The following is a 23,727-nucleotide window of genomic DNA, read 5'->3' as shown; positions in this document are numbered from 1 at the left end:
CTTAACACAATACTCTATAAACAGTAGGTTCTTTTAAAATTATTTATTTATTTTTAATTTTCACCCCACACAGTATGTTCTTAATAAATTATTTGTTGAATGAATGAATGAATGATGAATGAAAGGATAATTGATGTGTACAGAGGTATAGCCACCTTTTTTTCTGATTCCTGACCTGTTTCCCCTGCAGCTTTGATACCACTTGGTATATTAGGAAGTGTTCAATATACCTTTTCAAGTCTTCATTGGTGACTGGTGAATTCCTGGAGCTGGACCTAAATGTAAGTCTAGCCATTTCATTGAGGTTATGTTGAACTTTCCTTTAATCAGGAGTTACCAGGGCTCCTTCCTGGGCTCAGAAATCCTTTCCAAAGAAGCCATCAATGGGTTCCTCTAGAATGGCCTGTCACAAAGACAGGAACCTTGGGCATTATCTATGGAGATGGATTCCCACTTTCCTAATGGAAGGGAGGGAGGCTGTTTTGGAGCTGTACTCCAGGCAACCATTCACATTTATGTGGCATTTTCAAGTTTTCAAAGTATTTTCTTCAAAACCCTGTGAGCTAGCTAGTTCATATTTTATCACCCTCATTTGACAAATTAGTAAACTGAGCTTCTGAATGGCAAAATACATGATTTGCCCATGATTACACAGTTAATAAGTGCCCCTATCAGTCATCTGATCCAACTCTGCTCTCTTTACACAAAGTCCGGAGCTCTTTCCAGTTTTCCAGGTGGATAAGAGCTGAATTAGTTTAACCTAAAATCAGATGATAATGATAATTCCTGGTCCTCTTCTTAATCTGAATTTAGTGCCATAGTTCCCTTCTGCTGACTCTACAAAGAGACATAGTCAAATGGGTCCCTTGCCTGGGATCTCTTTTTTTGGGGGGGGCAATACAGAAATGAAATACCATTCTGGAGTCCAAGATCCAAATAGCAGGCTCATAAGCTTAAAGTTGGGAGGGATTTAAAAGACTTTACAGTAGAACTCCCTCATTTTACAGAGGAGAAAGCTGAGACCTGGAGAGGGGGGAGTGATTTGTTCATTGTCCTAAAGCTAGTAAGTGGCAGAATGGAATTTGAACCTGTGTCCTATGTGACTTTGTGCAAATCACATGGCTTTTCTGAATCTCACTTTTCCTCATCTGTAAAAATGAGGACATTTGGCTTAGATGATCTCGAAAGTCTCTTCCAGTTCTGATCATCTATGATTCTTGTATTCCAGATCTAGTATTTTCTACCACACTAACTTAACTGATAGGGAGAGGCCCCCATCACTGTGTGAGCGATGCATGTTCTCTCATTTGTATGTGTTCTGAAAAGATTGCATTTGTGGAGCCCACCATCCCTTTTTTATGATAAAAGTCTTTTATTTTTTCCAGTTACATGTAAAAATAGTTCTCAACATTTGTTTATACAAGCTTTCCAATTTCAGATTTTTCTACCTCCCTCCCCTCCCTCCCCCCTCCCCTAGACAGCAGGTAATCTGATATAGGTCATATATATATATATATATAATATATATATATATAATATATATATACACACATAATAACATTAAACTTATTTCTGCATTAGTCATGTTATAAGAGAAGAATCAGAGCAATGAGGAAAAACCTCAAAATAGAAAAACAACAGCACCAAAAAACAAAAGAAATAGAATGGTTCAATCAGTATCTCTACTCCACAGTTCTTTTTTTTTTTTTTTTCTGGATTTGGAGATCCCCTTCCATCATGGGTCCCCTGGAACTCTTCTGTACCATTGCATTGGTGAGAAGAATCTAGTCCATCACAGTATTATCAACACACAATGTAGATGATACTATGTACAATGTTCTTCTGGTTCTGCTCATCTCACTCATCATCAGTTCATGCAAGTCCTCCAGGTTTCTCTGAACTCCTCCTGCTCATTGTTTCTTACAGCACAATAGAATTCCATTACATTCATATACCACAACTTGCTCAGCCATTCCCCAATTGATGGGCAACCCCTCAATTTCCCAATTCCTTGCCACCACAACAAAGAGCAGCTATAAATATCCTTGTACATGTGGGTCCTTTTCCCTTTTCTATGATCTCTTTGGGGAAAAGACCCAAAGTGGATATTGCTGGGTCAAAGGGTATGCACAGCTTTATAGCCCTTTGGGCATAATTCCAGATTGCTCTCCAGAATGGTTGTATCAGTTCACAATTCCACAATAATGCATTAGTGTTCCAATTTTCCCACAGCTTCTCCAACATTCATTATTTTCTTTTTTGTCATATTAGCCAATCTGATAGGTGTCAGGTCCACCATCCCTTTTTAACAATAACTTGCCTCAAGTGGCCACAGGCAAGTAATCAGCAATACTCACCAGCATTGGGCTGGTGGATGCTTACAGAGGATAAGGAGCCTATAGATTAATATTATTATTACTCCAAGGTAATCCAATGCGCCCCTGGCCATCACCGGGCATCTTGACTTTTGTCCTGCCACTGGACTTTGCTAACTCTGGAAGAGAGAGTGAGGCTAACGATTTTGTGCAACTCTGCCTCACTTAAATTCAATTCACTTGCAAGTCAAGACAATCATACTCGTGATGTCATTGTTCTTTTTTTGAAAATGAACAATGAGCAACAACAAAGAATATTATAGGATTCTTTTAAGCTAATTTTCTCTTTTTTTTTGTGGGGCAATGAGGGTTAAGTGACTTGCCCAAGGGTCACACAGCTAATAAGTGTTAAGTGTCTGAGACTGGATTTGAACTCAGGTACCTCCTGAATCCAGGGTCGGTGCTTTATCAACTGTGCCACCTAGCTGCCCCCGCTAATTCTTTTTTACAAGTTAATTCTAATAAGCTTATAAGCTTATACTAGATAGATACTAGCTTTATACTTATAAGCTAATACTAGAATTTAAATAACAATTTAATATTTGGAAAGCACTTTACAAATATTATATAATTTGATCCTCGCAACAACCCTGGGAAGTAGGTGCTATTATTATCATTTTATAAATGAGAAAATGGAGGCAGAGGTAAATGATTTGCCCAGGTTTGTAGAGCTAGAAAGTGAGTGAGACTGGATTTGATTCAGGTATTCTTGACTCCAGGTCCAGTGCTTTATCTGCTGCACAACTTAACTGCCCCTACTGACTTATCTAGAAGGGGAAAATGAGCCCAAGAAGAAAACTCTTTTCAGCTGTGTGACTACCACTACTTCTTTCCCCATCGTGACATTCCATTTGTGCCTTCTTCATTCTGTTGTGTTTACAATGGTGTGTCCTTTTGCATATGTGTGTGGCTTCAGCAGTGGCTTGGTTTATTAGTTATCAGCTTTCAAAAAACTCTTGGGGAATGGCAGCAAATGTCATCAGTGCATCACTGGTATATAGTAAGTGCCTAGTGAATACTTGTTGATTGATGAGGTCCATTCAGAAATTCATGTAGCCTCTTTTAAGTCTCTGCTTTTTCATCATAGCTTTCTCCCCTATTCCTGACAGACTCTTGTTGGGGAGGCTGGAGGAGGTTTGATTGACTATCCATTGGGCCGACCAGCTACTATGCCAAAGCCCCAGATGCCAAACTTGCCACCCATGGGAGACTCAACCAATTCCCAACTTGCAATTTCTGCCAACTTCTTGGGCTCTGTGTTGGCTCTCCTGCAAAAGCAAGGAGCGCTGGATATAGACATTACTGATGGTATGGTAAGTAGTCCCACTTGGACCTATTTAGACATTTCCTAGCTGAGCTTGGGGCAGGCCAGGCAGGGAGGCAAATATCTTTATAGATTAGAGAATTTGAAGTGTCATGGTACTCCCGGGATCCTCTACCAGGAGTTCTTAACTTGGGGTCTGTAGATATCTTAAAGATATTATAACTGTATTTCAATATAATTGTTTTTCTTTGTAATCCTATATATTTTATTTAAAGCATTTAGATAATTATTCTGAGAGGGGTGTATCGATTTCACCAGAATGCCCAAGAATCCCATGACACAGAGAAGGTTAAGAAACCCCTATCTAGTCCAAGTCCTTTGTTTTGTGGTTGGGCATATCTGATTCCTATTTTATGGACATAGGTCCGAAAGGGGAAGTAAATTACCATGGATCATACAGTTAGCAAGTGTCAGAGCCACCATATATATAAGCTCCCTTTCTCTATGCACAAGTTGTTTTTCTCTAACACTGTTACATTATTTGATGCATGAAAAACTTAGCCAACCGACTATTTGTTTGGACTATTTGGCCCCAGTAGCTCAGGTATATTAGGCAAATGTGCTTAATTAGCCAATGTTTGTGCTATTTTACTGGAGTATTATTTTAACCCTTACTAAACTTCTACTGATACCTTATTCTAGTGCAGGGGTGACCCTGAATTCTTTGACTGTGCCAATGGATGGAAAGCTCTGTCAGGTCAAGATGGATGGGCTTAGAGTATGGGCCCTGAGACTGGTTGTATACCTGCCATTTGAGAACCAAGAATGCCTCTCCATAAAGTTGACCACAAGGGATTATTATTGCCACAATTTATGACTACTAATAGACCATGATCTTCATTGGTGAACTCTGCACATAGATGAAATGTGTTCTGAAGTATTGAAGCACACATGCATACATATGCACACAAGCACACACATATACATTGCACACACATGCATGCTATAAAGAGATGCACATGCATGCACACATGTGTATACATACATATGCACATCTGTACATGTGATGGAAAAAAGCACCATTGCTATTGTCTCTGCATGATGCTACTGTTATCCATTGTTGTGATGGATTTATTGCTCAGTTGTTTCAGACCCATCTAAATTTTTGTGAGCCTGTTTGGGATTTTCTTGGCAGACATACTAGTGTGGTTTGCCATTTCCTTCTCCAGCTCATTTTACAGATGAAGAATCTGAGGCACACAGAGTCATAAAGCTAGTAAGTGTTTTAGGCTAGATTTGAACTCAGGTCTTCTTTATTCCAGGACTGGTACTTTATCCACTGCACCACACAGCTGCCCTAGTCCATATGAGATAGGCACCACCTGTTGAAAGTAAATGGAATTGCAAGTATAGTGTGACAGAAGCCTGAAACCAGCCTTTCTAGGGTTGGCTGTGCAAGGCCAGACCTCTTGAGTGGTGATCTATGTAAAAAGCAGTTTGACTTTTTTCATGGGACTAATTTTTTTTTTTTTGCTTTAGGATTCATTTCTAACTTCTATTATAGGCAGGGTCACTGAAATCTTTATTTCTCCTTACAGTTTCCTGAGCTCCCTCCTCTAACCACATCCACTCTTGGGGCACTGATCCCTAAGGTAAGTGAAGCTGGTGTGTCCTGGGGGTTGGTCCCTAGAGTTCTGCTTTGTTCTGAATCCCCATTGGGGTCCTCATCAATTTTAAGGTCAACCTCACAACAGTTCTAAGAGGAAGGCAGCTCAGTTGTTACTACTTTCAATTTAAAAAGGAAGAAACTGAGGCTAAAAGAGGTTAGGGACTTGCTCAAGATAACATAGCTAGGAAAACCTGGATTGGATTGGAAGAAAAGATGCCCAGCAATCCAGAGAGTTCTCCTTTCCTTCCTCGGGTGCATTGTGGTGGTAATGAAGCTTTTCATGGGGTATTAGGTAGAGTCTCTGAGACCAAGTCCTAAGGGAGAGAGGAAAGAGTGAGGCAGGGATTGAGTTATAAGGCATGATAATAACAGCAGAGATAATAGCTCACAGTCATAAAGAATTTTAGGTTACATATGCCTTTATATACATGACCTTATTTAGTCTTTTTTTCTGAATAGAATTTTATTTTCCAAATATATGTAAAAAACAAAATTTTAAACATCATTTTTAAAAAACTTTGTGTTCTAACTTCTCTTTCCCACTCCATTCCCACCCCCTACCCACAAGAACTCAATCAATTCAAAAGAAGTTATACATGAGTAGTCATGGAAAAATTCCCATATTAGCTAGTTGTAAGAGAAAACAGTAAAAAAAACCCAAAACTTCAGATTAAGGAATTGTCAAAGAGGAAATAAAAAAAATTTAAAATGTGTTTCCATCTGTTTTCAGATACTGTCAGTTCTTTCTTGCAGATGGGTAGCAATCTCATAAGTCCCTCAGGGTTACATTGGATCATTGCCTTGCTGAAAACAACCACATGCTTCCCAGCAGATCATCCCCCACTATTGCTGTTATTTTGTATACAGTACATTTCACTCTGCTTCAGCTCATGTAGGTCTCTCCAGGTTTTCCCAATAGCATCCTGTTCATCACAACCTCTATATAGTACTTTAATCTTGATAGAGAATCTTCTTCACAAAAGCCCAGCAAAGTAGGTACCATACATTTTGCCATTATAATCATTCATCATAACTATTTCCCTCCATCCCATTCCCTTCCCATGACATTTACTCTATCTTCTTTTTACCTATTCCTCCTCAGAGGTGCCTTACTTCTGACTATCCTCTCCCTCGCTCTGCACTCCCTTTTTTCACCCTTCCTTCCTTGTCCTCTTTCCCTCCTATTTTCCTGCAGGGTTAAATAGATTGCTCCTCCCAATTGGGTATGAAAGCTATTCCCTCCATGAGCCCACTCCAATGAGATCAGGGTCCCTGAGCTAATTCTGTGTTCTAAATTTTTCTTCCCCCCTCTCTCCTCAACCCTCCCTATGAGATCAAGCAATTCAATATGTCATACTGATGCAGTAATGCAGAACATCTTCATCTTCCTTGAAAGTGTTTTGCTTTTTACTGCTCTCTCCCCCAATCTGCCCTTTCCTCCTTCCCTTCTTCCTCCCCGCCTTTTCTTCCTCCCCTCAGCAAAAGTATATTACTATACCTACTTGAGTATGTATGTTAGTCCTTCTTTGAGCCAATTCTGATGATATTAAGGTTCACTCACCAACTCCTTCCCCTCTTCTACTCTCCTCCATAAGCTTTCTTCTTGTTTCCTTCATGTGAACTACCTCTCCTCAGACCATCTCTCCCCTTCTCCCTCCCCCAGTTTATTCCTCCTACACCTTAACCCTATTTTAATGATGTCATCATGGATTAGCTAGGTGGCACAGTGGACAAAGCACCAGCCCTGGACCCAGGAGGCCCCCCAAGCCCAAATCCAGCCCCAGACATAAGACACCCCTCCCCATCTGCCCTACAAAGAACAAAACATAAATGCTTTACAGATATCATCCCTTCATGTTCAGTTCATCCCTGTCTTCTGTGAATTTCTTGTGAAGAATTTTTGTTTTGTTTTGTTTTTTGGTGAGGCAACCGGGGCCAAGCAACTTGCTCAGGGTCACATAGCTATTAATTGTCAAGTGTCCGAGGTCATACTTGAACTCAGGTTCTCCTGAGTCCAGAGCTGGTGCTCCATCCACTGCACTACCCAGCTGCCCCTGAATTTCTTATTGAGATAGTTCTTATTATTTCAAAGTATTATCTTCCCATGTAGGAATGTAAACAATTTGATCTTTTAATATCCCTCATGAAGTCTTTTTCCTGTTTACCTTTTTATGCTTCTCCAGGATCTTGTATTTGAAAGTCAAATTTTTCTACTCAGTTCAGGTCTTTTCATCACAGATGCTTGAAAGACCTCTTTCTCATTGAAACCCCATTTTTGCCTCTGAAAAATTGTACTCAGTTTTGCTGGGTATGTGATTTTTGGCTGAAGTCCCAGTTCCTTTGCCCTCTGGAATATCATATTCCATGCCCTTTGGTCCTTTAATGTAGAAGCTGCTAGATCTTGCTTTATCCTTATTGGAGCTCCACAGTATTTGAATTCCTTTTTTCTAGCTGCTTGCAGTATTTTCTCCTTCACCTGGGGTTCTGGAATTTGGCTATAATATTCCTGGAGGTTTTCCTTTTGGGATCTCTTTCAGGAGGTGATCAGTGGATTCTTTCAATTTCTATTTAGCTTCTGCTTCTAGAATATCTGGGCAATTTCCCTCACAATCTCTTGGAGGATGGTGTCTAAGCTTTTGTTTTGGTCATGGTTTTCAGGTAGTCCAATGATTTTCAAATTCTCTCTCCTAGATTTATTTTCTAAGTCAGCTGTTTTTCCAAGGAGATATTCACATTGCCCTCTATTTTTTCATTCACTTGGATTTGCTTTACTGTGTCTTGGTTTCTCATAAAGTCACTAGCTTCCATTTGTTCAATCCTAATTCTTAGGCAGTTATTTTCATCAGACAGTTTTTTAAATCTCCTTTTCATTTGGCTTTTCAAACTGCAGACTTTTTTCTCATGACTCTCCTGCATTGCTCTCATTTCCCTTTCCATTCTTTCCTCCTTTTCTCTGCATCTTCTTTCTATTTCTCCTACTTTCTCTTCAAAGTCCCTTTTGAGAGCTTCCATGGCCTGAGACCAGTTCATATTTTTCTTGGAAGCTTTGGATGTTGGAGCTTTGACCCTGTTATTATCTTCTTTTTCTTCTTCTGAGGTTGTATTGTGGTCTACCTTACCCCCAAAGAAGTTTTCAATGGTCTTCTGCTTTCTCTGCTTGCTAATCCTGGCTTACTATTTCTTGGTTTTTAACTCCTTCTTTAAGTGTGTCGCTGCTTCCAGGACACACTGTTCAAGCTACAGCGTGGCCCAGGGGGGTGATTGGGCTTCTTCTCAGCCTGCCTGGCCTCCCTTTCATTTGATTTTAAAACTCTCCACTGGGGGGTGGGGCTGCTTCTTGGCTCCGCTCCTGTTCTCAGCTTCAGAGGGTCCCAGGTGTTTTGAGTTGGGGGGGGAAGGCTTTAATCTCACCTGGCCTGTTCTCAGGTCCAGAGATAACCTCAGGCCTATTTACCAAGAAACCAACCAGCAAAGCTTTCTGTGGTGTGGTCCTCAGCTTCCAATGAGACTGCTCCCTTGCTCCCCTCCCCCACCTGGGTCTCCCACCGCTCAGGATTTCTTCCTGGTTGCCAGCTGGGGTGGGACAGTCAAATCCTTCCCCCCCAATCCACTGGTACCCCTACACTTACACCCCCCCCCCCCAGGCTAGCCGTTCAGTCCGACCCCGCGCTTGGTTCCAGAAGACGCTGGTGCTGCAGCTGATTCAGAGACATTGGGGCAAATTCCTCTGGCGGGTGTCTGTTGTGTAGGCCTGATTGTGGTGTGTTAGGCTTTATTCGTGGCCCAGCACGCCCCCTGAAATCTATTTATAGCTGGAGAAAACTCTCAGCCGTATTTTGTGTGTTTTTCTGTCCCAAGGGTTCTTTTATTACTATTTTGGGGCTTATTGTATCAGGAGCCCTATGAGCTTAATGTCTTTCCTCTGCCATCTTGGCTCTGCCCCGCCTTATTTAGTCTTCATAGCAACCTCATTAGGGAGGCAGCCTAAGTATTACTACCTCCATTTTATTTTATTTTATTTTATTTTTGTTTGTTTTTTTAGTGAGGCAATTGGGGTTAAAGTGACTTGCCCAGGGTCACACAGCTAGTGTTAAGTATCCGAGGCTGGATTTGAACTCAGGTACTCCTGACTCCAGGGCCAGTGCTCTATCCACTGTGCCCATCTAGCTGCCCCTACTACCTCCATTTTAAAGAGGAGGAAATTGGGGCAATAAGAAGTTGGTGACCTACCCAAGATTTCATGGCTAGTGAATGGTCAGGCTAAGATTTCAGGACTTTTGACTCTGAGTGTAGATGATTAAAGTGTAATTTGGCTAAATCATTAGGAACTTCTCTTCTCAAAGGAAATATAATAATTAGTGATATTTTTAAAGTCAAAGGGACTTGAGGTAAGTAAGATGCAGGGTTATCTTACTTTATGTAATAGACATGGAATCACTAACCCATAGACTTTTGGAGATAGAAGAGATCTCAGAAGTCAGACTCATTTTTACTAATCTCAGAGCTGGAATAGACATTAGAACAAAGTACATAGAACAGAAACCTAATGCTCTTTAGGATGTATAATATTAAAGTTGGAAGGGACCTTGGGACAAAGATCTAGAAGAGATCTGAAAGATGATCTAGTCCACCCCCCTTGCTTTATACATTTGTAGAACTGTGTCCAAGCATCAAGAGCCCCATAGAAGGCTACAGGAAACCCTTGCCAATTCCAGGAAAGTTGACTGTTCTCCATTTTCTTGTGTGATTTCCTGATGAAAGCTTCAGAGTCAAATGGTCTTACTTTTTCTTTGTCTGTGGTTCTCCAGGTTTTCCAGCAGTATCCTGAGTCACGACCACTGACCATCAGAATTCAGGTCCCCAATCCTCCTGATGTCTCTTTACAAAAAGATGAAGCTGTGGTGAAGGTCTTTGCCACTGCAGAAAGTCATGGTGTCCCAGCCAAATGATGTGGAAACTACTATCTGTCTTCTCAATGTGGTAAGTTCTTGGAAAAAGAGTGTCTCTGTGGCCTAAGTCCTAAAAACTTAATGAAAAAAAACACATGGATAGAGTATCTCTACAGTTTCTCTGGGAGATTAGAACCCCTTTCTATGTGTACCAAGGATGAGTGGCTTCTATCTTTGGTGGTGGAGAAGAGCAGCCATTTATAACATCCTCATTATAGGCTCTCAATCAGTGATCATGGTAAAGAGTTATTTTTTCCATCTGATCATGGGTTGGGAACATTGTTTCTCCTAATATGGGTCAACGATTCGTAGTCAAAATTATTCAAAGAAATGAAGAATCCTATTCACCTATTTCAAATATCCCAAAGGATTGTCATGGGGAAAAGAGTGTTTGCCTTTCTGCTTGGCCCCAGAGAAGAGGATTAGGAACAATAGTTTGAAGTTAGGAGGCAGCAGATTTTGATTCAATATAAGGAAGATGTTTCTAATACTCACAGTGGTCCAATAATGGAATGAACTATGGAAGTAGTGAGCTTTCTGTCACTAGAGATTTCCCAGCAGAGGTTGAGTGACCACTTCTCTGTCATGTTGTAGATGGGATTTCCACTTCAGGTAGAAAAATCTGAGGTATTTTCCAACTTTGAGCTGATGAGACTCATCCTCTATCAATCAGACGTTAATCTCTTTCTCCAGTAGTGGAGATGGGTTTGTCCTGAGTCAGCCACATTCCTTTCTGTCCTCTTTGTGACTAGTCGATGGCTGGAGTTGGGAATAAGATGGTGATGCCAACCTCTTATGAAAAGTGAATGAAGATAACTCTGGAATTGATGGTGGTCCTTCTATCTATAGCTTGTTTGTTTTTTTAGTGAGGCAATTGGGGTTAAGTGACTTGCCCAGGGTCACACAGCTAGTGTTAAGTATCCGAGGCTGGATTTGAACTCAGGTACTCCTGACTCCAGGGCCAGTGCTCTATCCACTGTGCCATCTAGCTGCCCCTACTACCTCCATTTTAAAGAGGAGGAAATTGGGGCAATAAGAAGTTGGTGACCTACCCAAGATTTCATGGCTAGTGAATGGTCAGGCTAAGATTTCAGGACTTTTGACTCTGAGTGTAGATGATTAAAGTGTAATTTGGCTAAATCATTAGGAACTTCTCTTCTCAAAGGAAATATAATAATTAGTGATATTTTTAAAGTCAAAGGGACTTGAGGTAAGTAAGATGCAGGGTTATCTACCTGTTGTAGGAGGAGACAAACCACTCATATCTCCACTCCTCAGAGATACAAGGAGTGACAATCTTTTTTTTTTAAATGGGGAAATGAGGGTTAAGTGACTTGCCCAGGGTAACACAGCTAGTAAGTGTTAAGTGTCTCAGGTCAGATTTGAACTCAGATCCTCCTGAATCCAGGGCTGGTGCTTTATCCATTGTACCACCTAGCTGCCTCCAGGAGTGACAATCTTGTCAGGAAATAAGTCATTCATGGAGAGATAGTGCCCATGACCTTGCTCTTATTAGCATTGATATAAGTCATAATTACAGTGACAACAACTACAGACCTTGACATAGCTATAATGCTTTACCATTTCCAAACGGATTTATAGACCTAATCTTGATGGATCTTCACAATAGTCTTTGTGAGTCCAGTAGTCCAACATTGGTGTTGGACAAAATGGAGGTATAGAGAAACAAAATGACTTGCTCAATGTCTCACACCTAGTAAGTGTTAGAACCAAGTCTTATCCCCGGGGCTCCCAACTCTGCCCCTTCCCTATCATGTCAAGGCACTTCTCAGAAGTTACATTTCTTCTGTTGACACAAGACTGTGGGCTGCTTCTGCTCCTTTCACAACTCTTCAACATTTTCTGTTTTCAGGATGCAGAGCTCTTGGCCTTGTTTTCTGTGCAAGATGACAAGCTTATGATTGATGCCAAGCTGGACAAGTAAGTAACTCATTGAGTCTATCTGCTTTCCTTGCCCCATAATGGGTAAGGCTCACAGGTTCGGTGAGAGGTGCTGCTTCAGATAATAACTCTTCTGATCATATCAGTCTATACCCAACTATCACATCCCTTCTGAGAAACATTCATTCCCTTAACTGGATGCTTTCTTTTTTGTAGGACAACACTCATCTTGAAAACTTCAAATGTGGGCAATTTTGATGTAAGTGCCAAATTCTGGGAGAAGGAAAAGGGAAGCTATCACAGGATGGCAGAGCTAGAAGGGGTTTAATACATAGAGCACAGAGGATCAGAGCATTGAGGGATCTTAGAGATAATCTAGTCCAGATAGGGAAACTGAGGCCCACAGAAGGGAAATTATTTACCTGAGGCCAATGGGACAAAATTAGAACTCAAACCCAGGTCTTAACTCCAAGCCCAGGGCTTCTTTCACTACATCACACTGCCTTTCACCAAGGAGGGAACCAGCAAGGACTCTTGTCTCTTACTGGGTAAATCCCTCATGCTCCATCACCTTTGGCATTTTTCCCATACAGATCACAACCCATGAAACAATTAGTCTTCAACAAGTTTCAGGACTTATGTACAACAGTTGGGCGCTGCCTGATAATCAGGGGGCTATGTGCAGTGTCAATTTTTTGCCTACAGTGCTTGATGCCCTTGAAGATGCCCTGAGAATGTCACTTGTTTAATTAAAAGGAGCTAGTGTAGCCTTTATACACAGTGACTTCTGTGATGGCCTATTGGACCCCCAAGTAATGTTACTGAGCCTGATTATAGTAGTTCTATCTGATGGAGCCGAATGACCCCTGGCCTTGAATTCACTGGGTTTGAGATATGGCTTCTGCTGCCTGTTCATGATGTAAAACCTTGGACTAGTGAGTTTTCTTTTCTGGGCATCTATTTCTTCCCCTGTAAAATTAGACTGTTGGGTTGAATGAGCTCTCTAGAGGTCTGTAAACTCCCTAAGGGGAGGACACTATCCTGATTCTATATATCTATGTCCCTACTACCCAGAAGAAGGCCTGGCATATTGTTTTTTATTTTCTCTCTTTAGATAAAATTTAATTGGTAAAGGGGGCTGAATCCCTGTGAAGAAACCCACTCTACAAATTCAGATTAGCTTTAAAGAGTTACCTGGACACTGAGACATTAAATGACTTGCCTACGGTCTTGAAGGCAGCATTTGTCAGAGATGGGTTTTGAACTCAGGTCCTCTAGGTTGCAAGGGCAGTTATCTATCCACTATGCTATGTTATGCTTCCTCTCATGTCATTTTGTTCCTGACATATAGTAGGTGCACAATAATGCTTATTGATTGACTGCTTCTTTCAATCAATTTAAGATCCAGGCTTTATTTTAATTTAATTTAATTTTTTTGCGGGGCATTGAGGGTTAAGTGACTTGCCCAGAGTCACACAGCTAATAAGTGTCAAGTGTCTGAGGTAGGATTTGAACTCAGGTCCTCCTGAATCCAGGGCCGGTGCTTTTAAACACTGCACCACCTAGCTGCCCCCAAGATCCAGGCCTTAAAGAACATATTTTAAAAAGGGAAATGGGGAAGGTCTCTGGGTTACAGCTTAGCAATTGCTCCTATTTTTAATCTTCTTAAATCACTTTCTTCTCCTTGATAGGTTGGCTTGATGGAAGTGCTGGTTGGCAAGATTTTTGACCTTGGCTTTCATGCCGGCAATGAATGGTAATGACAGCTCCCAATTCCTTGTAGAGAGATTGTCATGTGTTTCATGCACTCTAATTTCACACTTATGAGCACAGTAGCTAATTTCAAATCAATTGAGTTCAAATTTGAGGTAGTTATTGAATATACTGTAATGTCATTCCTCGAATAGCATAATACCTCATTTTTTTCTGGCATTGTCAAGGCCCTCTGATCCATGTAATTGGATTTTCCAAATAATTGAAGATCACCCTTTGCCTTTTAAGAGGCATTTTTTTTTTTATTTTAACAATTTTGGATTCAAATCTTCTTAAAATGTATGACATACTTCTTCCTCTTTAAGGAGAGTCCACAAAACAAAATGGAAACTTTCATAGACTCAGGGTCATTATTCTGAGTATGCTGCTTAAATGAACTATGCTATCCTCTGGACTTATTGAGTGTGGAGAGCCCTAGAGTGAGTTGTCTGCCTCTGGGGTGGCTCTGATATTTCTCAAAAAAAAATCAGAGAATTTGAGAACATTGAATATGGAACCTTAGAGCTAGAAGGGAACTTAGACAATAGAATATTGCTGGAATATAGCTTAGAATATAGCATGTTAGTTGGGACAGACCTTAGAGGCTCTCTAGCTCAACCATCTTATTTTTTCAGAAAAGGAAACTGAGTCTCAGAAAGGGAGAAGTGAGTTAGCCAAGGTCACATAGGAAACTGGTGGCAGAGGTGGGGCTAGAATTCAAGACCCCTACCTTCTAGTACCAGTTTCTATACCTCTTCATCTTCTTTTGAAAGCACTACATTCCCTCTGAGCACCTTGGAATGAACCTCACTGCTCTGTCACAGTCAGCTTTAATGTAATGAGAGGAATTTTCATTGTCCCTGTTATAACATGGGCCAATTTCATCTGCAATAAGTCAGTTGGTCAATAAGTGTTCATTAATTTCATACTATGTGCTAGGCATATGTACTAGGGATACAGAGAAAGACAAAAAGAGGCCCCGCTCCCAAGGAATTTAGATTCTGGTGAAGAAGATAACATGTGACTAACTAAGCACCTTCAAGATATATATGGAGTCCCTCCATGTAGGGTTTGTCTTGCCTAGGTAAGTTGTATATGTGCAAATGGCTTGTCTAAATATAGGTTATGGGGAAGCACGGATAAATATCTCTAGAACGTCCATACCTCTTGGAAGGAGACTTTGATGCTTCCATGGATTGGAATAGGAGAAAAGGCCATGAAGCTGGCTACTCTGTTCTTCTCTGAGAGAGATACCAGACTGGAATTATATGTCTCTGTTCCTCCCAAACGTTGCATATCTAGGGGAACTGTTTTTCTAGGTACCAAAGCAACAGAGCCAGTAGATTCTCTGGTAGCTTTCCTTTAAATGGAGAAGGTACACCAAATTTACATCTGCAGCTTTGTCCTTCTCACCAAAAGTTAATTGTACAGAAGACAATCACAAATAGTGAAGAGTGAGTAAGCAATTTATTCCAGCAAATAGAAAACAAAAATCAGAGAAGTCTTCCATCTCAGAATATACCAGAAAATATAAATGAGTAAATGCATTCTTTAGAGGGGAGTGAGCAGAAATCTCCTTTTACTGAGATGGGTCCTGATCTCATTCAAGGAGAAATTGCCTGATGTCTCTAGTGGGGCAAGCTAGAAATTGGAGACATGTTGAAACTCCTCTATGTGTTCATTGCTTCCCCAATGTTTTTCTTTCTATATTGGTCTTTCCCTCAAGAAAGTCTAGAACAAAGTGTGTCTCTCTTGAAGAATAAATGAAATAGGTCCCTCCTCTCCAACTCCCTTCTATCTTGCTCTCATTGAAGCATGAAGCACTGAATCATCATTATTTCACCAATTAGGAAAGTCTTATACAAAATGCTTCAATTTGAAACCTGGGTTACATTCATAGGGAATAGATGGAAGGCTTCCACATGAGGCAGCTGCCCTCCCTTGTGCTACACTGTTCTTACCTGTGTACTTCTCTTCACAGCTGTGCTAGGCTCTGGAGTTCCGCTTCCAAAATATTGAACATTGACTTCAGCAATGCCGATATTGATGTCTTGGAGGTGAGGGTGTTGGCATGATGGGTCCACCTTCTTCTCTGCAATATTTTTGTTTTTGGTTGGCTTTCCCTCCCATCCACCCATCTATATCCCTTTGTCCACTCAGCCTATTTCCCAGGCAATAAGGTCCAGGGCCCCAAAGCAATCATGTCATAGAAGTCCTTTTGGTTTTGATTCTCGTCACCATAATAGCTCACCTCCCTATTCTTTGCTGGTTACAAAGTACTATTGTCCTAATTTCATCTGATCCTTCCCATAGCTCTGTGAGTGAGGCAGGGCAGGGCTTATTATCTTCATCTTGTAGATGAGGAAATTGAAACACAGAGAAGAGGATAGGTGACTTATCCAGGGTCATATCATTGGTGTATGAGGGAGACAGGAAACTAGACCTTCTAAGTCCAATGTGATTTCTACTACATCTGAGCTGCGTCTCTGGCTTCACTGGGAATCTAGTCCAGCAAGACTCTCCATATGTTCATTGCTGGAAGGTGCAAGTATATTTGGAGACAAGAGACTTGGGGCATTGGAGCAGGGTCTAGGGATGAGCCAGAAGGGGGCTTTGGGAAACAGGACTGGAGACAATGAACTCAAAGGAATCAGTGTAGACTAGTGACTTTTGAAACCTACACTAGAAATTTGTTCTGTGGTGCTGTTTCCTCTGGAACAGAATTCCAGTTCAAATCAAGTCAGCATTTATTTAGCACTAGGTTCAGTGCTGGGAATACAAAAATGAAAATAGCATAGCACCTGCTCTCAAAGGGTCTAAGCTGCATATGGCATGTACATTGATAGGCTTAATAAAAATAGAGTGTGATCGGGTTGGAGGGGAGATCCAAAGTGTTTTAGGAAAATTTGGAGAGATGGGGAATACTTTCAGATGTGGGGAACAGCTATTAGGAAAAACTCAGAGAAGGCAGAATCCAATCTGAGCCTTCAGTAGGTGGGGATGAGAAGGGAATGTTTTATGGTCATGGAGCAGAGGTCTCCTTGAATCCAAGCAACTTGATATGAGGTCTCTCTACCTTGGACCCCCTCCAAAAGGTGTGGGTACTGAAACCTCTGTCTTTGGTTATTCCAGTAGTGCTTCATTTTAAAGTAATCTTCCTCTAAGGCTGGACTACAGCACACACCCTGAGCATGGTACTACAGGGGACCCCTTCTGGAATCTCTCCTTTGTCATTTCCCTCATGAAGTTGTCACTGATTGCAAAGCTCTCTTTCTCAAGGGACAGATGTAACCTGAACTTCTGTGTTTCCTTCCCTTAGGACCTCCTTGTATTGAGTGCATGAGTTCAAGAAGGCCATGGCATAGAGCTCTAAGCCCTGCTCTTCATCTACAAATTGGTACTCTATAGTACCGTCATCACAGCCCTGAAGAAGGCAGGAGCATATTCTCCTTCACTGTTATCTCACAGAGATGGTGCCTGAGCCCATCCTTCTCCCCCAAGACACCTGTCTTGACTGTAATAGGCTGACTTGACTGCAATAGACTTAGAGGTCTCTGCACCCATGGTTTGCTCCAAAGCAATTGAGTTTCCCAGTTTGCTGAACTGAGGTCAAGACCAGCCAGAGGGACATGGTCAGGGGCTGTGGAGAGGAGGAGTCCTGGATGTTTTGAACATTGTTTGTTGTTCATGTTGCTCTTTCAATAAAAGGTTACCCTTTCACTGCACTTCACATGGAGATGAGTTTCCATAATGGTGCCCTCAGTGCTCTTTCCACAACCCCATGCTGCCTCATGACATGATACCAGTTTCCTGGAGAGTTGAGATTCCCAGTTTCCAGTCGTCCTAGGTATGATTTTAGGAATTCAAGTTGCTTCTATCCCAAAATTTCCTGGGCCTCTTGGTTCAAGAGGCAGTGTGATATAGTTGAAAGAGCATTGGATTTGGCAATGAAAGACCTGGGGTTCAAATCCCAGCTCTTCTACTTACTGTGTGATTTCACTTCTCTGGTCTCAGTTTCTTCCTTTGTAAAAGAAGGGGATATCATTAAATGACCTAAGAGATCCCTTAGATATAATTCCTTCTAGTTATAAGTCCTTCAGTGTTACAACTCCAGTAGATCTTTGATCTTACTGTTGTGAGGATTCCCTCCAGATTGGAACCCGAGCTTCTTACTACTTGTATGACCTTCGGTGAGCCCCTTCCCCTTGCTGGGCCTCCAAAAGGATAGACAAGATGCCCTCTGTAGTTCATTCCAGCTCTACATTAATGATCCTAGTGTTCCTAAGTTCCCGTCCAACTCTATGCCTTATAAACCTATGCAATACCCCAAACCCTGGTTCAAAGCCTAGAATGTGGTGCCATTTATAGCAAAAAATAAACAAAAAAGCAAAAAAAACCCCAAACCAAACCAAAACCAAAACCCCAAAATCTATTAAATCAAGGAGTCAAGAAATGTAGATTTGAGTACCCGATTTGACAAATACCTGTTGTGTGACCTTGGGACAGTCCTTTCCCTCTCTGGGCTTCAGTAGAATGAGAGAATTTGACTAGATGGCCTTTCAGGTCTTTTGTAGTTCTAACTACAATCTTGTTTTTTTAATCTGTGAAGAGCTAACTGCTCTCTTGGACTCCACTAATATCCAATATTACCTAGTTGTATACCCTGGTCCCATTGCCAGGCTGCTTGCAGCTCACTGTTAGTCATCACTGGTGTCCTCGCGTATCATATATATATATATATATATATATATATATATATATATATATATATACACACACACACATACATATATACACCTCACGTATCATATATATATGTATATACATATATACATATATACATATATACATATATACATATACACACACACACACAGAGTACCTCAGGGATTAGATTAATACAAAAGCCACAGTGTGAGGTTGAGCAAAACCCTTGGGTGGCCCCAGGGCAGTTGGTACAAATCTGAAAGCCTTTTGTTCTTTACTCTAGTTTGGTACTCCAAGACACTATGCCCCATTAACCATTTCTGACAATGTGTTTTTTTTTTTGGGGGGGGGCAGGGGTAAGGGTAGGGTCACTTGTTATTTCCATGAGGCCCATCTCTATAATTGGTAGTTGGGTATTTGTCCTGTCACCTTTAGAGTTAACATACAAAACTGACCATATATTAAGACATAGAATTTTTATAGTTAAAAGAAAAAAAAGCAGAAATATTAAAAGTATCATTTTCAGATCACAATGAAATAAAAATGATATTCAATAAGGGACCACAGGATCATAGATTAAAAACTAGAGATTAAACAACCTAATCTTAATGAATGGGTTAAAGAATACATTATAGAAACAATCAATAATTTCATTAAAGAGAATGACAATAATGAGACCACATATCAAAACCTATGGGATATAGCAAAAGCAATAATTGGAGGAAAACGTATGTCTAAATTCTTACATCAATAAAATAGAGAAAGAGCAGACTAGTGAATTGGCTATATAATTTAAAAAAAAAACTAGAAAAAGAACAAATTTAAAACTCCAATTAAATACTAACTTAGAAATCCTAAAAATTAAAGAAGAGGGGGAGGCTAGGTGGCGCAGTGGATAAAGCACCGGCCCTGGATTCAGGAGTTCCTGAGTTCAAATCTGGTCTCAGACACTTGACACTTACTGGCTGTGTGACCCTGGGCAAGTCACTTAACCCCCATTGCCCTGGGGAAAAAAAATTAAAGGTGAGACCAATAACATTGAGTGGAAAAATTTAAATCAATAAATAAAACTAAGAGTTGATTTTATGAAAAAGCAATAAAATAGCTAAGCCATTGGTTAATTTCATTTAAAAAAAGAGAGAAGAAAACCAAATCACCACTATTAAAAATGAAAAGGGTGAATATACCAGTAACAAAGCTGAAATTAAAGCAATTATAATGAGTTATTTTGCTCAGTTATATGCCAACACATTTAACAATATAAATGAAAATGGAAGAGTATTTACAAAAAATATAAATTGCCTAGCTGAGCAGAAGAGGAAATAGAATATCTAAATAGACCTATTTTGGAAAAAGAAATTAACAGGCTATAAATGAGCTTCCTAAGGGGGAAAAAAGCATCAGCATCACACAGATTTAAAAGTGAATTTTATGAAACAATAAAAGATCAACTAATTCCAATATTAAATAATTTGGAATGACAGGCAAAGAAGGTATCCTACAAAGCTCCTTTTAGGAAGCAAATATGATACTGATACCTAAAACAGGAAGAGTTAAAAACAGAGGAAGGAAATTATAGACCAATTTCCTTAACGAATATGGATGGAAGAATCCTAAATAAAATGCTAGTTAAAAGATTAAAACAATATATTACAAAGATTATACATTATGATTAAGCGGCATTTATACCAGGAATGGTAGGATGGAGTAACATAAGGAAAACTATTAACATACTTGATTTTATTAATAATAAAAGAAAAATCATGTGATTATATCAATAGATGCAGAAAAAGCTTTTGATAAAGTATGACACTCATTTCTATGAAAAACACGTGAAAGTGTAGGTATCAATGGATTTTTCCTTAAATTGATACAAAGTGTTTACCTAATACCATCAGCATGAAATATTTGTAATAGGGATAAGTTAGACACCTTCTCAACAAGATCAGCTGTGAAACAAGGATGCCCCACTGTCACCAATGTTATTCAGTATTGTATTGGAAATCCTGGCAATAGCAACAAGAAGAAAAAGAAATAAGGAATCAGAAAAGGGAATGAGGTAATAAAACCTCTTTTTGCAGACAACATAATGCTATACTTGGAAAATCCCAAAGATTCAACTAAAAATTAATTGAAACAATAATTTTTAGCAATGTAGTAGGATATAAGGTAAATGCACATAAACCATCAGCATTCCTATATATCACAAACAAAACCCTATAGGAAGAGCTAGTAAGAGAAACCCCACTTAAAATAACTCGACAGTATAAGATACCTGGGAGTACACCTATCAAAACAAACCCATGAACTAGAGGAACAAAATTATAAAAAAACCCTGTTTATACATATAAAATCAGATTTAGATAATTGGAGAAATACCGATTGTTGCTAGGTAGGCAGGGTCATTAAAATAAAAATGACAATTTTACCTAAACTAATTTGTATATTCAATGTCATCCCAATTAAATTACTAAAAATTATTTTACTGAATTAGAAAAAATTATACAATTCATTTGGAAGAACAAAATATGAAGAATATCAAAGGAATTAACAAAAAATGTAGAGGAAGGAGGTTTAGCAGTATCAGATCTTATATTATATGGGTATAATTATCAAAATTATCTGGTACTGGCTAAGAAATAGGTAGATCAGAGGAATAGAGTAGACATACAATCTGCATCAGCAAATAAATATAGTAACCTTGTGTTTAACAAGTGTAAAGACTTAAGTTTTGGGGATAATTCAATCTTTGGTAAAAGTTGTTGGAAAAAACTAGAAAGCAATCCGGCAGATATTGGGCATAGACCAATATCTTACACCATTTACCAAGATAAGTTCTAAGTGGATATATGACCTAGATACAAAGAGAGGTATTACAAGAAAATTTGAAGAACATGAACATATTACTTATCATACTTGTGGATAAGTGAACAATTTATGCATAAACATGAGATAGAGAGCAGTGTGAAGTGTAAGATGGATAATTTCAATTACATTAAATTAAAAAGTTTTTGTACAAATAAATCAAATATGGCCAAAATCAGAAAGAAACCAGAGACTTGGGAAGATTGTTATAGATAGATTCTCAGATAAAGGGCTTATCTCAAATATATAAAGAACTTTGTCAAACCTGTAAGAATACAAGTCATTCTCCAATTCATAAATGGTCAAAGGATGTGAAGGGGCAGTTTTCCAGTGAAGAAATCAAAACAATTTATAGTCATATAAAATGCTCTAAATCATTATTGATTAGAGAAATGCAAACTAAAATGACCTTGAGATATCATTTTACACATATCATATTCGCTAAAATGATTGAAGGGGAAAGTGACAAATGTTGGAAGGGATGTGAAAAAATTGGGACATTAATTCACTGTTGGCGGAACTATGAACTGATCCAACCATTTTGGAGAACAATCTGGAAAAGTGCCCAAAGAGTTATTAAACTGCCTATGCCCTTTGACTCAGCAATACAACTAGTAGGTCTGTTTCTCAAGATAATTAGGGAAAAAGGAAAAGAAACTATATGTTCTAAAATATTTATAGCAGTTCTCTTTGTGGTGGCAAAGAACCAAAAATTTTGGGGATTCCCATCAATTGAGGAATGGCTTGAACAAACTGGGATATATGATTGTGATAGAATACTACTGTGCGATAAGAAATGATGGGTTTGATAATCTTAGAAAAACATGGATAGACTTACATAAAATAATGAAGAACGAAATGAGCAGAACCAAGAGAATGTTGTGTATACTAGCAACAATATTGTTTTATGAACAACCTTGAGTGACTAAGTCATTTTTGACAATTAAGTAATTATAAACACCCAGATTAACTACAAAGGACCTATGAAGGAACATGTTATTTGTAGCCAGAGAAAACTTATATATCACTATGTATAGAATGGTTACATATATACACATATCTTTGTTTAATGGTAGCCATCTCTAGGATGGGGGGTGGTAAGGAAGAAATAAGGGAAAAAAGTTACACGACAACTTTATTATATTTTTAAAAGGAATAGCAAGTTGTACATAATTGATTTGCTCTTTCATGTGCAATCATCTTTTCCTCCCATCCTACTATGTTATGGAAATTCTTGTTTTATTTAAGTTTAGAGTAAAATAAAATTTAAAAAAATATAAAATAACATTTCTATACTGCTTTAAGATTTATAAAACCCTTTCTTCTTCATAAATCTCTGAGGTAGGTTTTTTTTTTCTGGTGGGGCAATGAAGGTTAAGTGACTTGCCCAGGGTCACACAGCTAGTAAGTGTCAAGTGTCTGAGGCCATATTTGAACTCAGGTCCTCCTGAGTCCAGGGCCAGTGCTTTATCCACTGTGCCACCTAGCTGCCCCCATGAGGCAGGACATTATTATCCTCATTTTATAGTTGGGGAAGCTCGGGGGCGGGGTATAAGGTGAAATGACTTGTTTTAAATGGTCAAAGGATGTGAACAGGCAGTTTGAACTTGAGCCTAGTTCTTCTGATTCTGAGTCCAAAATGTTTTCCACAATGTTACATAGTGAATTGTGTAGCTCTGCCCAATCCTTGGGCACTGAAGATAGAGTACAGGGTCTGAAATCAGAAGGACTCATCTTCATGAGTTCAAATCTGGGATCAGACACTTATGAGCTGGGTGACCCTGGGCAAGTCACTTCACCCTGTTTGCCTCAGCTTCCTCATCTGTAAAATGAACTAGAGAAGGAAATAGAAAACTACTTTAGTATTTTTGTCAAGAAGACCCCAAATTGGGCCACAGAGAGTCCAACAAGACTAAAAATGACTGAATAAAGTCTGCTCCTTGTAAAAGGTTTTGAAGATTTGTTTTCTTTTTTTGTCATCAATGACATGTTGCTTCAAATGGAAACAGAAAATACAAGCAGCAGATAATTGCTTTCAGGGCAGCTAGGTGGTACAGTGGATAAAGCACAAGCCCTGGATTCAGGAAGACCTGAGTTCAAATCTGGCCTCAGACACTTGACACTTATTAGCTGTGTGACCCTGGGCAAGTCACTTAACCCTCATTCCTCCACAAAAAAACCAAAACAAAAACCCCAAACCAGATAATTGCTTTTACCCCATCAGATACCCAAATGGGATTTGAA

The 23,727-nt window shown here is 39.5% G+C and overlaps 1 protein-coding gene across 1 annotated transcript in view; it reads left to right on the top strand.

Moving 5' to 3' along the window:
- BPIFB4 (BPI fold containing family B member 4) overlaps nt 1-17,254 on the top strand; it is a 28,631-nt gene extending 11,377 nt beyond the window's left edge. The window contains 13 exon segments of the mRNA XM_043989059.1: nt 191-241; nt 244-281; nt 3,485-3,688; nt 5,238-5,291; nt 10,117-10,233; nt 10,235-10,288; nt 12,131-12,198; nt 12,376-12,418; nt 13,851-13,889; nt 13,891-13,915; nt 15,893-15,922; nt 15,925-15,968; nt 17,231-17,254. Coding sequence (XP_043844994.1) covers nt 191-241; nt 244-281; nt 3,485-3,688; nt 5,238-5,291; nt 10,117-10,233; nt 10,235-10,288; nt 12,131-12,198; nt 12,376-12,418; nt 13,851-13,889; nt 13,891-13,915; nt 15,893-15,922; nt 15,925-15,968; nt 17,231-17,254 — 791 coding nt within the window.
- The last annotated feature ends 6,473 nt before the right edge of the window (nt 17,255-23,727 follow it).

Source organism: Dromiciops gliroides, chromosome 2 (assembly GCF_019393635.1).
Source record: "Dromiciops gliroides isolate mDroGli1 chromosome 2, mDroGli1.pri, whole genome shotgun sequence".
Lineage (NCBI taxonomy): Eukaryota > Metazoa > Chordata > Mammalia > Microbiotheria > Microbiotheriidae > Dromiciops > Dromiciops gliroides.
The sequence above is the reverse complement of the archived record's forward strand: the minus strand, read 5'-3'. Positions and strand labels throughout refer to the sequence as shown.